At 43.0% G+C, this 15,783-nt stretch overlaps 1 protein-coding gene across 6 annotated transcripts in view; it reads left to right on the plus strand.

Moving 5' to 3' along the window:
- The first annotated feature begins 268 nt into the window (after nt 1–268).
- Nucleotides 269–15,783, plus strand: part of GRB2 (growth factor receptor bound protein 2) — a 60,809-nt gene continuing 45,294 nt past the window's right edge. For 2 of the 6 annotated variants that reach the window (XM_036338928.1, XM_036338930.1), the window contains exons 1-2: nt 269–478; nt 6,329–6,543. In XM_036338928.1, coding sequence (XP_036194821.1) covers nt 6,466–6,543 — 78 coding nt within the window. In that variant the 5' untranslated portion in view covers nt 269–478; nt 6,329–6,465. Of the gene's footprint in view, nt 512–5,783; nt 5,899–6,328; nt 6,544–9,747; nt 10,002–15,783 lie in introns of all 6 variants that reach the window. The other 4 variants (XM_036338929.1, XM_036338926.1, XM_036338927.1 and 1 more) reach the window with 4 other exon arrangements.

The following is a 15,783-nucleotide window of genomic DNA, read 5'->3' on the forward strand; positions in this document are numbered from 1 at the left end:
AAGGGGAAGGGAGTGACTCGGCGGGGCAGAAGACTTGCTCCTTCAGGGTTGCGCTGTAGCTTACCGGCTCTGGCACCGAGTGGGTTAAGGAGACTCAGGGGCGGAGCCGTGTAGGTGCCACCTGCTGCGGGGCGGCCTTGCGCAGGCGCCCTGGCATCCAGAAGGTTTAACAGCGGTAGCCGGCCGCGGAGGAGCGCATGCGCCCTGGGCCTTTCCGCCGGGGGGAAATCTCGCGGGGGCGGGGCGGGGCGGGACCGGGGCGGGGGAGTTCTCGCGGGACTCCGAGAGGAGCGGAAGCTAGGCGGCTGTGCTGCTTCAGCGACCGGGCGGCGGCGGCAGCGGCGGCGGCGGCGACGACGACGGAGATTGTGGCGGTGACAGCGGCCGGAATAGGCGCTGCCCTCGGGGAGCAGCAGCGCGGTCGGCGGCCACTCACCGCTGTGGAGGGGCCGGTGCGGAGCGGAGCAGCTGCGCCACGGTGAGTGGGGCCGGCCGCGGCGGCGCTGGCTCGGTGCGTCTTCCAACCCCGCTCCAAAGCGGGAGTCGGCCCGTAGGGACCCGGCTCAGCTCCCGAGGCCGCCGGGCCTGGGGGTCGGGACGGCGAGGTGTGGGGCAGGAGAGGGGGTCCCCGGGACTCTGGACTCCACGTTTCCTCTTTTGGGGCGCTTCCTTCCTGGGGACTGTCCTCCCGGGGCCCTCGGCTCAGGACGGAGCCCCCGGACCCCGGAGCAAAAGGCCGGGGGGCTCCTAGTTCTATTTCATGCCTTCTTCATGGGGGTTTGCGCAGAAGGACCCCGGAGCAGCCCGAGAGCACGAGCTACTCCTTCTGTGAGTCAGTGTGACTTGGCCCGGAGGGGGGATCCTCTGCGGGCTGCACATGGGGCGAGTGCTGCCCCGTGGACCTGCACGGCCACCAGCTCTCCATCCCCTGGTGTCTCTGGGCTGAATTTCCGGAGGGAACCCACCAACCCTATTGATGCCGCGCGTTGGAACGTGTGCTGCCGGAGACAGTCCAGATGCCTGTGCTTCGGTCCCTCCCCCTCCCCTCGCGGCCCCCCTTTGCGAACTACTCGCTGAAAACATGTTTGTCAAGAAAAATAAGCAGCCGCGGTCGAGTGGTTGGAACGCTCTGAGGAAAGATTTCAGCGAGAGGAGAGCGCAGCGCGGGTGGTTTTCATCTGTGACGCTCGCCGTCCAGGATGGGCAGCCATAGGAGCTGCAGCTTGGCGAGGGGTTATTCTAGGCTGGCTTCGGAGGCCGTGGAAGCACAATTTGCAGCGGAGCTGCATGAAGTGCACGCGAGGTCTCTGAGTCCCGTGGGCTCTCGGGAAAGAGTGGAGAAGACACGAGGGAAATTAGCATTAGTCTCTCTGGCTTTCTTGTCCCCTTTTCACTTCGTGCTCCTGCACTTGTCGCCTTCCCTCGCTGTCTACTTCTCTCCCTGCCACTGACTAAGTGCTTACTTGTGTGTCATGCAAGTCATTTGCCCCCTCCCCCCACCTTTTTTTTCTAATCTACTTCCCTTTCTTCCTTGTAGTCTCCTCCGCTGGCAAAATTGTTCTGCTCCTTGCGCAGTTCGTGTTCTCCCTCATTTAATGATTCCGTGTTCTCTCCGGGGAAGGTAGCCTCTTTTCCTGCCTCACAAGCCTTTACTTTCAAGCGTGCACTGTGTTCCTTCAGGCAGCCAGAAGGGCTGCTAGAGAGCCATGCGAGCCTTCCGTTCTCCCCCTGGGAACGGAGAGGCTCAAAGGATTGAATTCATCCCTAAGTAATCAATACTGCACTAGGTCACGAGCGTAGCTTGCTTGTTTCGTTTGTGTTTTAGTTGTTTCCTTCGTCTTAGGATCATGCTTTTGTGCCAGCTGATGCTTTTCTTCCTGTGTCACTTTTGCATTAGTAAGGAAGACTGGGTCGATCTGGGGCTGTAGGACTTCTCACTGGCTTTTAGCGGGGGTGGGGCGGTGGTTAAGGTAAAAAAAACAACGAAAACAAAATGAAAACCTACCATATACCTATATTTCAATAGAATTAAGATAACATGAAACATTTAAGGGAATAGAATTTATTTAGACCTTTGATCAATTAGAGCTTGCCCATTGCAATAGTACTAATTTTTTTTAACCGGGCTTTAAAAGTATTTTATTTTCATATTTACATTTAAACTATAGTTGACATACATATTAAATTCGTTTCACATGTACTTTACCAGGCTTTTAAAAATCAGGCATCTATTCCTACAAATGCTAGAATCAGCCCTCTTTTTTATTGTTGTTGGCTTTTTGGGGGGAGAAAGAAAAGACTTTATTTGTCTTGCTGCCCCTTCCCTTGTTCAAAATTTTCTAAATTCCAAAATAAAAAAAGAAGTTAGCGCTTTTAGTCAGCTTTCTTTGATACTAAAAGCAAGCATTTAAATGCTTGAGGCTGTTCACTTCCTCAGCCAGTATATTCAGATGTGAAGGATTATTGGGTTTTAAATACTACTGGTTGATGGTACTTAAGAGATTTTTCTCAATAATTTCTGTTATTGTGTTGCATGTTGTGCAGCAACAGTTCTAATTATTACCTAGAGCAGAAGAATAATAGATTTTGGAGAAATGCAACAATACAGAATAGAGACCCACCATGCGCTCCTGGGAGAAAGTAATGGTTACTTACTTAATTCAGAACTTTTTGGCACTACTGAATGACCGTCGAGAGTCTTGGTTTTGTCAAAGTTGGCTTTTTCCCAGTTGTGTCAAGTGAATATGCATGATTTTTGTTATCTAAAGATGTTGTAGTGCATTATCTGGAACACAGAGTTTAAAATCTGGTTAAGGCACCCTTATGGTGGTACAGCAGTGATTCTTAAAATGTAGCAGGCATAAGAATTACCAGTGAGTCTTATATAAAATTAGGTTCTGGGCCTAAGGCCACTACATTGCAGAACTCCAGAAGGCACCCCCACAGTGAATCAGTCTCTGAATGGGGTGATTTTGATGCAGCTGGTCCAAGGATCAAAACTGTTGTTACAGAGTACAGGCATAGAATAGAATAATGAGACAAGTGTGGCTTTAAATTACTCAACTGAAATGTATACTTTTCTGTGTATATAGAGTAAATATTTAAAAGCCTAATAGAATACGTACGTGACTATAGATGTGATTAGTTTTTATATGTGTAAATGTTTGAGCTTTGTTAGGACTGATGTGGAGCAATTTAATTTTAAAGTTTATACTTAATAGGACTGTTAATTTGCCTATTAGACCATCTGTATGTAGTTAGAAGTTCTAGATGGACTGTGGAAACGTGCGGACTAATATTTCAAATGGGACCGGTGATGCTAGTTAACACCTCAGCGCTTTATGCCAGAGGCTCTGCTAAGGCCTTTGCAGGGGCGGTCTCTTTCAGTAATCAAAATGGCCTTATGAGGTAGATGCTATTTCCATCTTCCAGCTGAGGACACTTGCCTTCTTAGAATTCATTGCTTGGGATGGGCCGGGGAGGTGTGTGCTGGGAACAGTTGAGACATACTCTCATTAGGCTTCAGTGTTGAGTGTACTCCCAACCCATTTTCTTGGGAAGTGAACAGCAGCATCTACTCTATTGAAATGATTAGACATTGCGTTCACTCTCAGATTTCTTCCTTTTAATAAACAGTGTTGCGTATGTGATAACATATTTTTCTGTCTTTAAGGGAACACACCCTTTTGAGTCCCTTTGGCCTATGTGCTCTTTTCAGTGGATAGCCTGTTAAGCTGACATCTTCAAGTTTTCTCCATGAGGTGCTCTTTGGCACAGAAGTATCCGTTGTGCTTGGGTTTCATTTCTATCAAGTTGTATCTGACAAAGCCATAGTCACTTGAAACATGATTTTCACTTGTTAGTTTGTTTAGGCTTTCTCTAGGAAACCCGTGGTAGATGAATTGAGTAACAGCAGTAAAACAAGCGTTGAAAACGGTCTTGGTTTTTATGCTACGGCTGTTCAGTTACACTACAGTCGTCTGAAGTCCTGAATAACAGACATTTATGCCCTGTTACGACATAGTGCCTGGACAGTGACAGTGCTCTGGGTTTCTGTCTCACTTCCATTTTGCAAAAATGAAACTCCTTGCTTTTTTAGATCTGCCTAAGTATTGCTCAGGTTCCTATCATTGATGCATAGTCCTAACAATCAGACCTGGAGACCCTTTCAAATAAGCAATTGGGTCTGTGGAAAACATTGATAGGCCTGTAGCAGAGATTTTGGAGCACTTATAAGCAATTAAATGTAGGTACACACATTGGAAAGTAAGCAAAAGAGGAAAAGCAGTTATTAATGCTGGGGAAACTAAAGGACTGTCCTAGAAAAGAAGTTGCAATACATTATTTAAATCACCAGTGAACAATATTTCATGTTGTAATACTACTGCGTAAACCAGAATATGTGATATTACTGGGATGGGGCAAGAGGATATTAGCAGGGGTGGAATAGTTAGGGCCTCATCTTTCAGGTGATAGATGATGGCTGGAAAAAACTAAGAAGCAGCAACAGAAGCATATTACTTAGAAATATTGTAAGTGAATACAAAGAGAAAGCTAAAAACAAAATTGGGGGTGATTACTTGTGGGTGTTGGGGTAGGGAACTGCTCTTTTTCATAAATTTCAATACTCGGACTTTTAAAATTATATACATGGATTAGTTTGATAAGAACTACACTACAGAGGGTATAAGTACGGGGTTTTTGAAGACAGGCAAAAATAAATACTCTGAGAGTGATCTTTTTACATATATATATATATATATATATATATATATATATATATTTCATAGACTGCTTTCTTTGCTCTCTTTGGGCCAGTGCCACATAGGATATATCCTAGGTCTGGCCTGATAGAGTAAACATTGGATTGGTTTATTAGTTTACCTGTAGTAGAATGTTTGGCTTTTAGAATTTGACTGGAGGACTTTTTATTACTAGGTAATTTCTTTTCCCCTTGGTGATACTCATTTTTCTCTAATCTTAATATTCCCGCTGGTTTACCGCTTAGTCCATTTGCAGCTATACTTGATTAATGCCCCACTTGGTAACTTTAGAACAAAAGGATAATAATCACTCGTATCCCTCAAATGAGTTCTCTGCTAGGTGGTAATTATCCAAGAAGAGTGTCACTATAAATAATCTGTCCCCATTCTGCCAGGATTCGGGTTGTTTTCACCCTATGAAAACAGTGACTGGTGAAATAAGAATGAGGCTTTATTTTCCTTTTGTTCTGCAAAGGTCTAGGTTGTGTCCCATATTCAGGGCTGGAGACTGTACTACAGTAGTGATTGTCTGTGGTGCCCACAGTTCCCCATCACCGGGTACACACCAGAGGGTTATTACAGACTCTACCTGCACAATACAGTTTGCACCAGTACTCTGCTGGCTCTCAGCAAAGCAGTTGTTCTCAGGTAACTGAGAGATGTGTTTGACTTTCTGGCACCATCTCCCTGCATTTTCTTTTCCCAGACACAATTTCTGACAGCTCATTCTATAAAAAGGATTTTTTTCAAATGTAGATTAGAATGTCAGCTTTGCTCCTTAGGCTAGTTAAAAATAATGTGGAGGTTGCTTCTGGAATACTAAACCTTGGACATCTGTTTCAAGGGCTGTTGGAGACCCCAAAGTTTTGCAGGTCTTTAGGGGCCTTATTGCAAGAATAGCAGAGGATCCAGCAGCAAAAGGCTGAAAAAAAGGCTGTTGGACCTTCTCTGGTGTCTTCTGCTCAGTAGTAAACTGAATAAAAAAGTAGATCTTGTGTTCACTTTCTCCTGCTCTCCTAGGAGCAGACCAAGGTTTAGTTTCTGAGAAGAGTTGGAAGCAGCTCAGGACCAAAGCTTGCATTGCTTGCCTTTGACTGTGGATCGAGGACCCAGCATTTTTCAGAAAAGCAGGAAGGTCAGCAGGGAAAGGAGGGAGACAGGCCTATTTAACTGAGGAAAGTAGGGTGCATCCCCAGGGGCATGCCTTCTCTGAGTGGCTCTGTTTTGTGCCTGGAGAAGAGTGTAAGGAGTGAGGGAGGAAAGGTGGAGACCAAACGGGGCTGCACCGGTGTGGTTCCTGCTCACCGTGTACACCCAGCGGGAAGGAAGAGGAAGTGTGTTCTGGAATAGCTCGAGCTGCTGCCACCATTGGCCGGCGGGCCTGTCAGTCGCCTGGGCCTGAGGCTGAAAAGAGGAAGGAGATCTGGGCTCTTGCTTGGAAGGGAGGGAGGAGGGTTGAGCCAGCCTAACCAGGGGGCGTGGGGGCTGGGACAGCAGGCCTATTGGCAGGGCGGGGCTGCCTTCAATCCCGGCCACTTCTCTCAATCATCCGTCTTCTGATTCAGGGTGGCATTGTGTGTCCCGGAGTGCAGGAGCCAGTCCCAGAAGAGAGGCGAGGCTGAGCCCAGCGTGCTGGGTTGCTTCAGCAGGGAAGACTCCCTTCCCCCTGCTTCAGGCTGCTGAGCACTGAGCAGCGCTCAGAATGGAAGCCATCGCCAAATATGACTTCAAAGCCACTGCAGACGACGAGCTGAGCTTCAAAAGGGGGGACATCCTCAAGGTAAGTGTTGCTGCCAAGCAAATACTGAAATGGCCTCTGCTTGTACTCACCTACCTTCTTTGCCCGGTAACACACAAAGAAGCCGTGCTCCTTTCATTGCCCACATTTACCGTCGTGTGAGATCTGGATAGCCGAGATGGACGCTGAGTAGAATATTAAATATGACTTAAGAGGGTGGTGTGTGTGTGTGTGTGTGTGTGTGTGTGATGTATGGTCTTTAACTGCCTTTGTGTGAATGCCTCGAGTATTTCTTTTTGCTTGTTGATATTGGTACTATTTCAAGCGAAGTCAAAGCAATATGACTGTAGTAAGGAAGTAGGTTGATTTACCTTGGAGAGTTTTATTAAAAAATTAGGGGATGTTTTGAAAGACCTAAACTTGAAGTATTTCTGTAAAAGCACTCCATTAGTCTTATTTTACATAGTCAAAGATGTTTGCATTCTGGAATGTGATCCTGGTCGGTTAGGAATTAATTTCCCCTAGTTTAGAGAGGTAGTTTTAAATACCTGCCAAAACTCATTAAATAACTCAGTGTGTTTTTATTCTTTTTTGAAAAAAAAAACAATGGAGTTCTAAATAATAAGGTTCAGTTTGCTGTTGTACAAGTCAGATTTCAATATTCTTAGAAGAAACTTGAGGAGCAATTACCCCATTTTAAACTCTAATTGCACAAAAGAAACCTGCTGACAGTTTAGAAAAAAATAAGCTGCTTTACAGTTTGCAGCTCATTTGGAACCCCACTATTTACATGAGGATTCACTTTCCACCTGGCACATGTTAATTATGTTGTTTACTTAGTTGACTGGAGCAGCTTGCCCTTTTGGATATGTAACTTACTTTTTTACAAGGTGGGTGTTATCGAATAGTGTCAACTTTAAATGAGGAAAACTTGAACTTTAGTGTTTGCATATTCACCATGTCTCAAGTTTTGACTTTTTTCCCCCCCCTCTGAGCCTTAGTCTGATTGCTGGAAACTGCTACTGTTTGTTGACTATCCCTGAATGAAATGATTAGAATTTTACAAAGAGGAAGAAGGTGGAAGTGTAGAATTATGGTCCTTTTAAAAATAACTAGTTTTTTGTGTTTGTTTTTTTAAGCTATGCAGACCCATGGAGAGTTATATTTTGTTCTCATTGCCAAAGGCATAGAGTTCTCTGAAATTACTGCATAGTAGTTTAATGTTAAATGTGTAAGTTGTATTTCATAAAAGGTGATATTGAAGAGCTCTTTAAGGAGAAAAAAAACTGTGTGTTTTATTCAAAGCTGTTATTGTCATGCCAAACTCTCTGAGGGTATTTTCCAAGTCAGCACAAAATTGCCAGAAAGCAAACCAGCTATAGGTTTTAGAGTGACATATGTCTTCTCATTCTGTTTTCTTAGAGAGCTAGAAATCAGAGCAAATGCAACTTAGACCTCGAAATTACTCTGTATCATTGGTATACGGAGGAGGTAATTTGATGTTTTCATAGGTGATTACTGTTTTCAGCAGATAATCCGACGGTGATATCATAAGATTGGCTACTTCAGATATCCACGTTTGTAACCTGGATGAAAACCCTTTGGCGCCAAGTGTTGTTGTTTTTTGTTTTTCTTTTAATATATTTTTATTGATTTCAAAGAGGAAGGGAAATGAAGAAATGGAAACATCAATGATGAGAAAGAATCATTGATCAGCTGCCTTCTGCACACCCCTACTGGGGATCTAGCCCACAGCTCGGGCATGTGCCTGGACCGGGAATGGAACTGTGACCTGGTTCATAGGTTGATGCTCAACCACTGAGCCAGGCTGCCCGGGCATTGTTGTTTTTAAAATACAAACTGATGTCTCTATTAAACTTACCATAGAAACTTAAATGAAAGCCTGATGGTTCATATTTTTCTGTTAAGTTTATCCCATTGCATATTTAGCACTAAAGCAGCAAAGTAAAACAAAAGAAGGGATTTGAGGATTTTTAAGAATTTTCAGACAAGACCTTTCCGTGTTTACTATCACCGAAGTCTTTCCGAGACCGTGAACATTTTATAAGTTCTCCAACTTAAATTGGTAACCTCTTGGACAAGTATAAAACCCTTCTCTCCTCCCCCTATAATTAGAGGAGGTGACACTGTTTAACATTCCCCCAGAGAAGTCATGATGGGGAGAAAGTGAATCAGGGTGCTCCCACTTGCAGATTTTCTCTGGGCAGAGAAAAATAAGGATACTTGGTTCTTTCCAGTTTGGTAGATAACTGGCATATGAAGTCATAATGCCATTATTGCTTTTGAATTGTGGCCATTAGCTGTTTGTTAGTAATCTTGTGATTTTACTCCAAAAAAAAAAAAAAAAGTGATAATACAGTAGTTGCCCTTTGTCTCATAATTCTGTGTAACAGCTGAGTGAAGAGGAGGGCCATGAGGGACGTTTGCTTTGTGTTAAGAACTGTTAGTAAAAAAAACACCAGCAACAACAGTGCTTCCTTCATTTGATTATTCAAAGAGTAACTGGCTTCATTTGAGTGGCTCTGATTTGATTTGATAACTCTTTAGGATCTTAAAACGTGTTTAGAAGTGGCTGGAATAGCACTGACCAGTTTAACTTGATTAAAATAGGGATATATGTATTTGCCCTCTCTTGATAAAGGGGGCATGAGCATATTGCTGTTAATACATTTTATTTTAATATAATGATAGAAAGGGACTTAGCCCTCTGCTTCTGACAAGAGTTTGGAAGGATCGCATCCTCCCACTGTCTTAGAGTTCCTGGTTAACTTTTGGTTAATGTTGATTCCTGTCCTCCAGCAGACCACTTTCTTACTTTCTATCTACACATTGACTTGTACTGCCCTGAGAAAAGGGAGAAAACTAAAGACATTTTACTGGAAGCCTGAAATAGAACTGCATTACTTTCCCTCTTATAAAAGCTTGTATTTTCTGAGAAGAGCACTGGGGCATAGAAATGGGAGGAATTGCTCTTCTCTTGCAGGTTTCAGGCTTTGCGTGGCTGAGCTGAACCTCAGTTGCCCCGCCATTGTAGGGCAGGCTTGAGAGTGCTAGGAGCTGTCCACTGAACAGGGCCCCTAACGCACATACGTGTCTGAGCTCACCTGAAAGTCGCATTTGTCACTTAGGGGCTATGTGCACATGCTTCAAACAGTGCTGCACAGGAATTAAGAACCGTTTTGAGCTCTCGAGCCTGTGTTCATTCCATTCTTGTTTTCCATTAAGGCAGACCTTCAACTCAACAAGAGAGCCGACAGTGGACCATCTACTCGTCTGGCACTACCTACCTATCCCGGTTGCACAAGCTGCTTTAGAACTAGATCTTGGGTTCACACTCAGATCTTTGAAGTTTTCTTCTATCTCAGCACTGATGTCTCTATTCCACTGTCACATTTACTGAGCATCTCCTTGAGCCACATCCTGGGATAACTTGCTTTGAGAGTTGGGGAAGAAATAGATGATGTACTTTTTCTCTTCAGGTATTCTTAAAATCAAATGCGAGAAATGAAGATTAATATCTGAAACAGTATATGGCAGTATGTAAAATTAGAGGATTTTTTGAACAGAAGAAGACTTTTTAAAATCTATTAATTTTGACTTACTATTTCACAGATGAGGAAATGGTGGCCCATAGAGGTTAAATGATCTATGCAAGATCACAAACAGTACTTTGTAGTGCACTGGTGTTTAATGAAATGCTGAAGTTGTGTTACACCTGTAACTGCCAAAGTAGTTAGGAAGGGAAGAGATGGGTAAGACCTGAAGTCAGAGAAAGCTCTGAGGAAGAAGTATCACTTGAACTGGACCCTGTGAATTAAATAGGGTAGGGCTAAGAGGAGGGCGGGAGCGGGGGCTTGGGGGTGGTGGTTGTACTTGTGTTTGAGATAGGAATGCTAGAATAAGGTTATAGATTGTGAGTGACGTAGTGGAGAATAAGGTAGAATTGGAGTCAGATTAGAAAAACGCAGTAAGAGTTTGATCTTTTCCTTAAGAAGCATCTGAAGTTTTCAGTGGATGGTGAAAGTTCCCTGTGTGTACAGTGGGTGACAGAGAGGTCACCCTGGAGTCCCAGCCCGGAAGGTTGCAGTAGCCAGCTTGTGAGCTAGGTAAGTGCCTGCATAGGTGTCAGGACTAGGATGAAGCCGGGGTGGTTTGAGAGAGGCTGAAAGGAAAAACAGGGGGATTTCTGCTGGCCAGCTGGGGGCATCTGAGTAAGTCTCCCGTGTAACTGAGAAAAGAAGACGCATTGAGGATGCTTCCGAGAAAGAGGATTTACTTGGGTCCAGTTTTCACAACAGCTGGATTTCGGTACACAGCTCCCTTTCAGGTGTTTCAATGACCAAACCTAAAAAAATAACAGGTTGGGGCTGTTTCTTTTTTTCTTCACTATTTTAGTCTGGTATTGGTATGCTTTAGCCTGCTGATAATGCTTATCAATCTTGTTGACCAAATCCAGAATATTGCATTTACTCTTTTGAGAATGAAGACTATTTCAGTTCTCTTCTAGCAGGTAATTTGATTGCCTTTCATTATATTCATTTATTCCCCTGTCATCTGGATGGACTATTTCCAAGTAGGTACTAAGAATGAATGAACTTTCAGTTCCTATACAAGACTCCTTTTGGGAGGCTGGCTGAAGACCAGTCATCCCTGTTTGGAGAAAGAGATGTTTAAGGAAATGCAATGTTCCTTTGGGGTTTTTCAAGTTTCACTTCTGTGAGCCATGGTAGTTAAAGTCATTACTGAATAGCTACCATTTATGGAGCATTTACTCTATGCCAACGGTTCTCAACCTGTGGGTCACGACCCCTTTGGGGGTCGAACAACCCTTTCACAGGGGTCGCCTAAGACCATCGGAAAACACATATATAATTACATACTGTTTTTGTGATTAATCACTATGCTTTTTTTTTTTTTTTTAAATATATATTTTATTGATTTTTTACAGAGAGGAAGGGAGAGAGATAGAGAGCTAGAAACATCGATGAGAGAGAAACATCGATCAGCTGCCTCCTGCACATCTCCCACTGGGGATGTGCCCGCAACCCAGGTACATGCCCTTGACCGGAATCGAACCCGGGACCTTTCAGTCCGCAAGCCAACGCTCTATCCACTGAGCCAAACCGGTTTCGGCCACTATGCTTTAATTATGTTCAATTTGTAACAATGAAAATACATCCTGCATATCAGATATTTACATGACGATTCATAACAGTAGCAAAATTACAGTTATGAAGTAGCAACGAAAATAATTTTATGGTTGGGGGTCACCACAACATGAGGAACTGTATTAAAGGGCCGCAGCATTAGGAAGGTTGAGAACCAGTGCTCTATGCCATGAAGTTATACATAATTTCTGAATTGGGGCTCTAAATCAGTCCCATCTCGTGACTGCAGAAACAGGCACAGAAGTTAAGTAACTTGCTGTGGTTCACACATCTGGTAAGTGGCAGAGTTGGGGTTTGTGCTCAGGTCTGGCTGCGAAGCTTGCTCTACAGTATGATAACGCCCTCTTAACCGTTGGGATGAGTAAACCGGAAATGTAAGGTATCTGCAGTCCTGCTTTGCACTTGCCAGGCATGGGCAGCAGCTTCTACTGAGTGACTTATTGGACATGCTATCTAAAGTAAATTGACCTCAGTGATGAAAACAATGAAAAAACAAACAAATAAAAATGAGTTCATTTTTGCCTGTCAGATTAGTGAAGGTAGTAAAAATTGACCCCTACCCTTTGGTGGCCACTGTGTGGAGAAATGGGTATTGTCACCTCCTGCCAGTGGAGATTTGTACCAATAAAATCTTTCTGAATATTGGCTTGGTGATATATACCAGAACATAAAATGACCTGGCAATTCCATTTTTATTTTTATTTTTTTAAATATATTTTATTGATTTTTTACAGAGAGGAAGGGAGAGAGATAGAGAGTTAGAAACATCAATGAGAGAGAAACATCGATCAGCTGCCTCCTGCACATCTCCTACTGGGGATGTGCCCGCAACCCAGGTACATGCCCTTGACCGGAATCGAACCTGGGACCTTTCAGTCTGCAGGCCGATGCTCTATCCACTGAGCCAAACCGGTTTCGGCAAATTCCACTTTTAAGAGTTCTTAAACAAATCTTAATTTTAAAAAATATAGACATTATGGTGTTTATTACAATTAGTCTATATGTGCCACCTAGAAAATAAAATATTTAATTAAATTATAAAATGTAATGTGCATTTCAAAGACGCTAAAATGTATAAAAAGGGCATCTTCCAATCTATGGAATAACCATTTGGGGGGGGTACCTAAGCCTATCAGTAGGGAGTTACATAAACAGATTATGGTTTTTTAAAATGGAATACTCTGAAGGTGTTAATATTGATGTAAATCTGTATCAACACAATAATATCTACAGTTGCACAGAGATATGTTAAGTGAACCCCCTTTTAAAAAGTAACCATATAGCTAGTATATTGAGTGCTTAGTATGTCCTTGCACTAAACTAAGTGTTTTACTTGCATTCCCTTTTATTTTTTGTTTTGTTTGTTTTGTTTTGTTTTTTTTTGCATTCCCTTTTAATCCTTACAATAATCCTGTAATGACAGATGCTGTTATCCCCATTTTACTGATCAGAAACCTAAGGCTTATGTTAAGTAACTTGCCCAGGTTCACATATTAGGATTTAGATCCAGGCCACTTTGAGTCCAGATTCCATGTTCTTAACCACTACCCTTAAAGGCCTTTTCATGCCCAGATGGTGTTAAACTAGAGAGTGAGCCCATTTATAGAAAATTGCTGTCTATTCTGTTTGCTTATTTAATACATAGACTTTTTCTAAATGGTCCCCTAAAAGACGTTATCTCCAGGGAGCTGGATTCCTGGTGATTTTTACTCTCTCTCTCTCTCTCTCTTTTTTTTTTTTTTGTATTCTTTAGTTGTTTTACAACAAAGTTATATTCAAATAAAAAGTAGTTAACATTTCACATCTATCTTACCCTGATGGATATTCCAGGGAGTTAAAGAGTTAAAGTGCTCCGGTTCGGAGTGGGTTGGTTTGTTTCTTAATGGCTGAGGTTTAACCTACTTTAAATCCTTAGGCTAAAGTTCACTGTAGCTATACTCAGTGTCATTAAAACCTAGAGACCTTTTAAAAAGTGATTCAAAATGACATTTTGAGGAAAATCTTGGCCCTTTTGGTCGATACTCCCTCAGTTTCAGCTCCTTGTGGGTATGGAATGAGAAACATCTATTGTATTGTGAAGAACACATTCTCCAGGCTACACCTAACTTTTTTGAATCCCAGCTCAGCCAATGGCCATTCAGGCATTGTGATCTTGGGCAGTTTGCTTTGTGCTTTGGTTCTCCCTTCTGTGAAATGGAAACAACAGCACTTACCTTCCTAGAGTCACAGTGAGATTCAAAAGAACGAATATATACTCGTGTGCTTAAAGCAGTGACTAGCATAAAGCAGACAGTAATGCCTGCTGTCATTAATTTTATTAATGTTATTCAAGAGTGTAACTTTGATAAGGGGATGTCAGTCCAACCGCTGACTCAGGTAACCAGCAAGTCACATGACTCTGCCCATTTAAATAACTGGCCAGGTGCTTGTCCTGATACTACCTCAAATTCAGAACTGTTAAAATCTTGACCCAAAGCTCTGCTGAACGCACATTATTGATAAAGGATTGTGTGTGAAAGACAAGTCGTTTCTCCATTCTTAAGTCTTTGGTCTCTCTTATCACCCAGATCACTTTTTGAAATTAAATGAACAAATACATGTTTCATTCATTGTTAAATAATGTAAAAAGCAAAGTTTTCACAGAGGAAGTCATTAGTTTTTCTGTAACCTTTCAGAAAAAAAAACCACAAACATTTAATGAATATAGCCATAGTTACCTTTACTATATTTTCTGGGTCTGACAAGAAACAGTGAAACCATCTTCAAAACTTTAATAATGAAAGTAAGCAGGTACTTCAGCTTTGGAAAGAAGATGGGGTTTCTGTTTAAGTGTACTCAGCGTCTTTAGAAAGCAGTAGCTCGGAAGGATTTCTATGCCAGGCTAGCAGAGAAGATCATGATTAAGACTCTCAAAGTCTCATGTTAAAGCTGAGTGAGAGAGTAAATCTTGAACCTGCAATTGATATGAATTTCCCAGGAGTTGTGCTAATACTGTCTACATGGGATATCCAGATGAATGGCCTCACATAGGGAAACCAGTTAGCCCTACATGTATTTCCTTGAGATTAACATAATTAGTTTCCTAAATTTCAGTTACTGGTGCAGAAAGAATCAATGTTCTTTTTATGTTTTCATTAACTTGGAAATTCATATTCTGTGTTCAGAAGCCCTTTATCTGTCTTCTTTGAGCACCTACTATAACTTCACCCACTTGAATAGCTGTTACCCTTAAAAACTGTAGAAGTAATTTTCAAATTTAGCTATTAATTTGTTGGTGGTGTATATTAAAGTGTAAGATATCTGCATGTTCTTCCCCTCACTCCTTTTTTATTAGATACTAGAGGCCCAGGGCACGAAATGGTGCGTGGGTAGGGCCCCTAGGCCTAGCCTGCGATCAGGGCCATCTTCCGCTCGCTTGCCAGTCCCCAGCCCCGCCCCAGTTACCCGTGGTTCCCTGTTGGCCATCCAGCAATCAGAGCCTGCGGGCTGGAGGGGAGGAATCGAGAGATGGTCAATGCACCTCATAGGGAGTGGTCGAGTGGTCTTTCTGGTCATTACCCCATTATGGTTGCTGGGCTATTTTTTTTAAAATATATTTTATTGATTTTTTACAGAGAGGAAGGGAGAGGGATAGAGAGTCAGAAACATCGATGAGAGAGAAACATTGATCAGCTGCCCCCTGCACACCCCCCACTGGGGATGTGCCCGCAACCAAGGTACATGCCCTTGACTGGAATTGAACCTGGGACCCTTGAGTCCGCAGGCTGACGCTCTATCTGCTGAGCCAAACCGGTCAGGGCTGGGCTTTTATTATATAGGATTAAAGGCCTCACAAAAAGGGTTTGCTTCTCATCTACAAACTCTCAATTACAGTGGGGCCTTGACTTACGAGTTTAATTCGTTCCGTGACGGAGCTCGTAACTCAAATTACTCGTATGTCAAATCTTAAAGTGAACGAGTGAGACATGTGATGCTGGGCTGATGTTGTGGCGTTCACTGTGACGTTCGCTGCGCCAACTAGCGGTGGGGTATCTGAAGCTGGCTCGTAACCCGAATTTTAGCTCGCAACTCAAAGCAAAAAATCGGCCGAGAG

Source organism: Myotis myotis, unplaced genomic scaffold, assembly GCF_014108235.1.
Source record: "Myotis myotis isolate mMyoMyo1 unplaced genomic scaffold, mMyoMyo1.p scaffold_m19_p_17, whole genome shotgun sequence".
NCBI lineage: Eukaryota > Metazoa > Chordata > Mammalia > Chiroptera > Vespertilionidae > Myotis > Myotis myotis.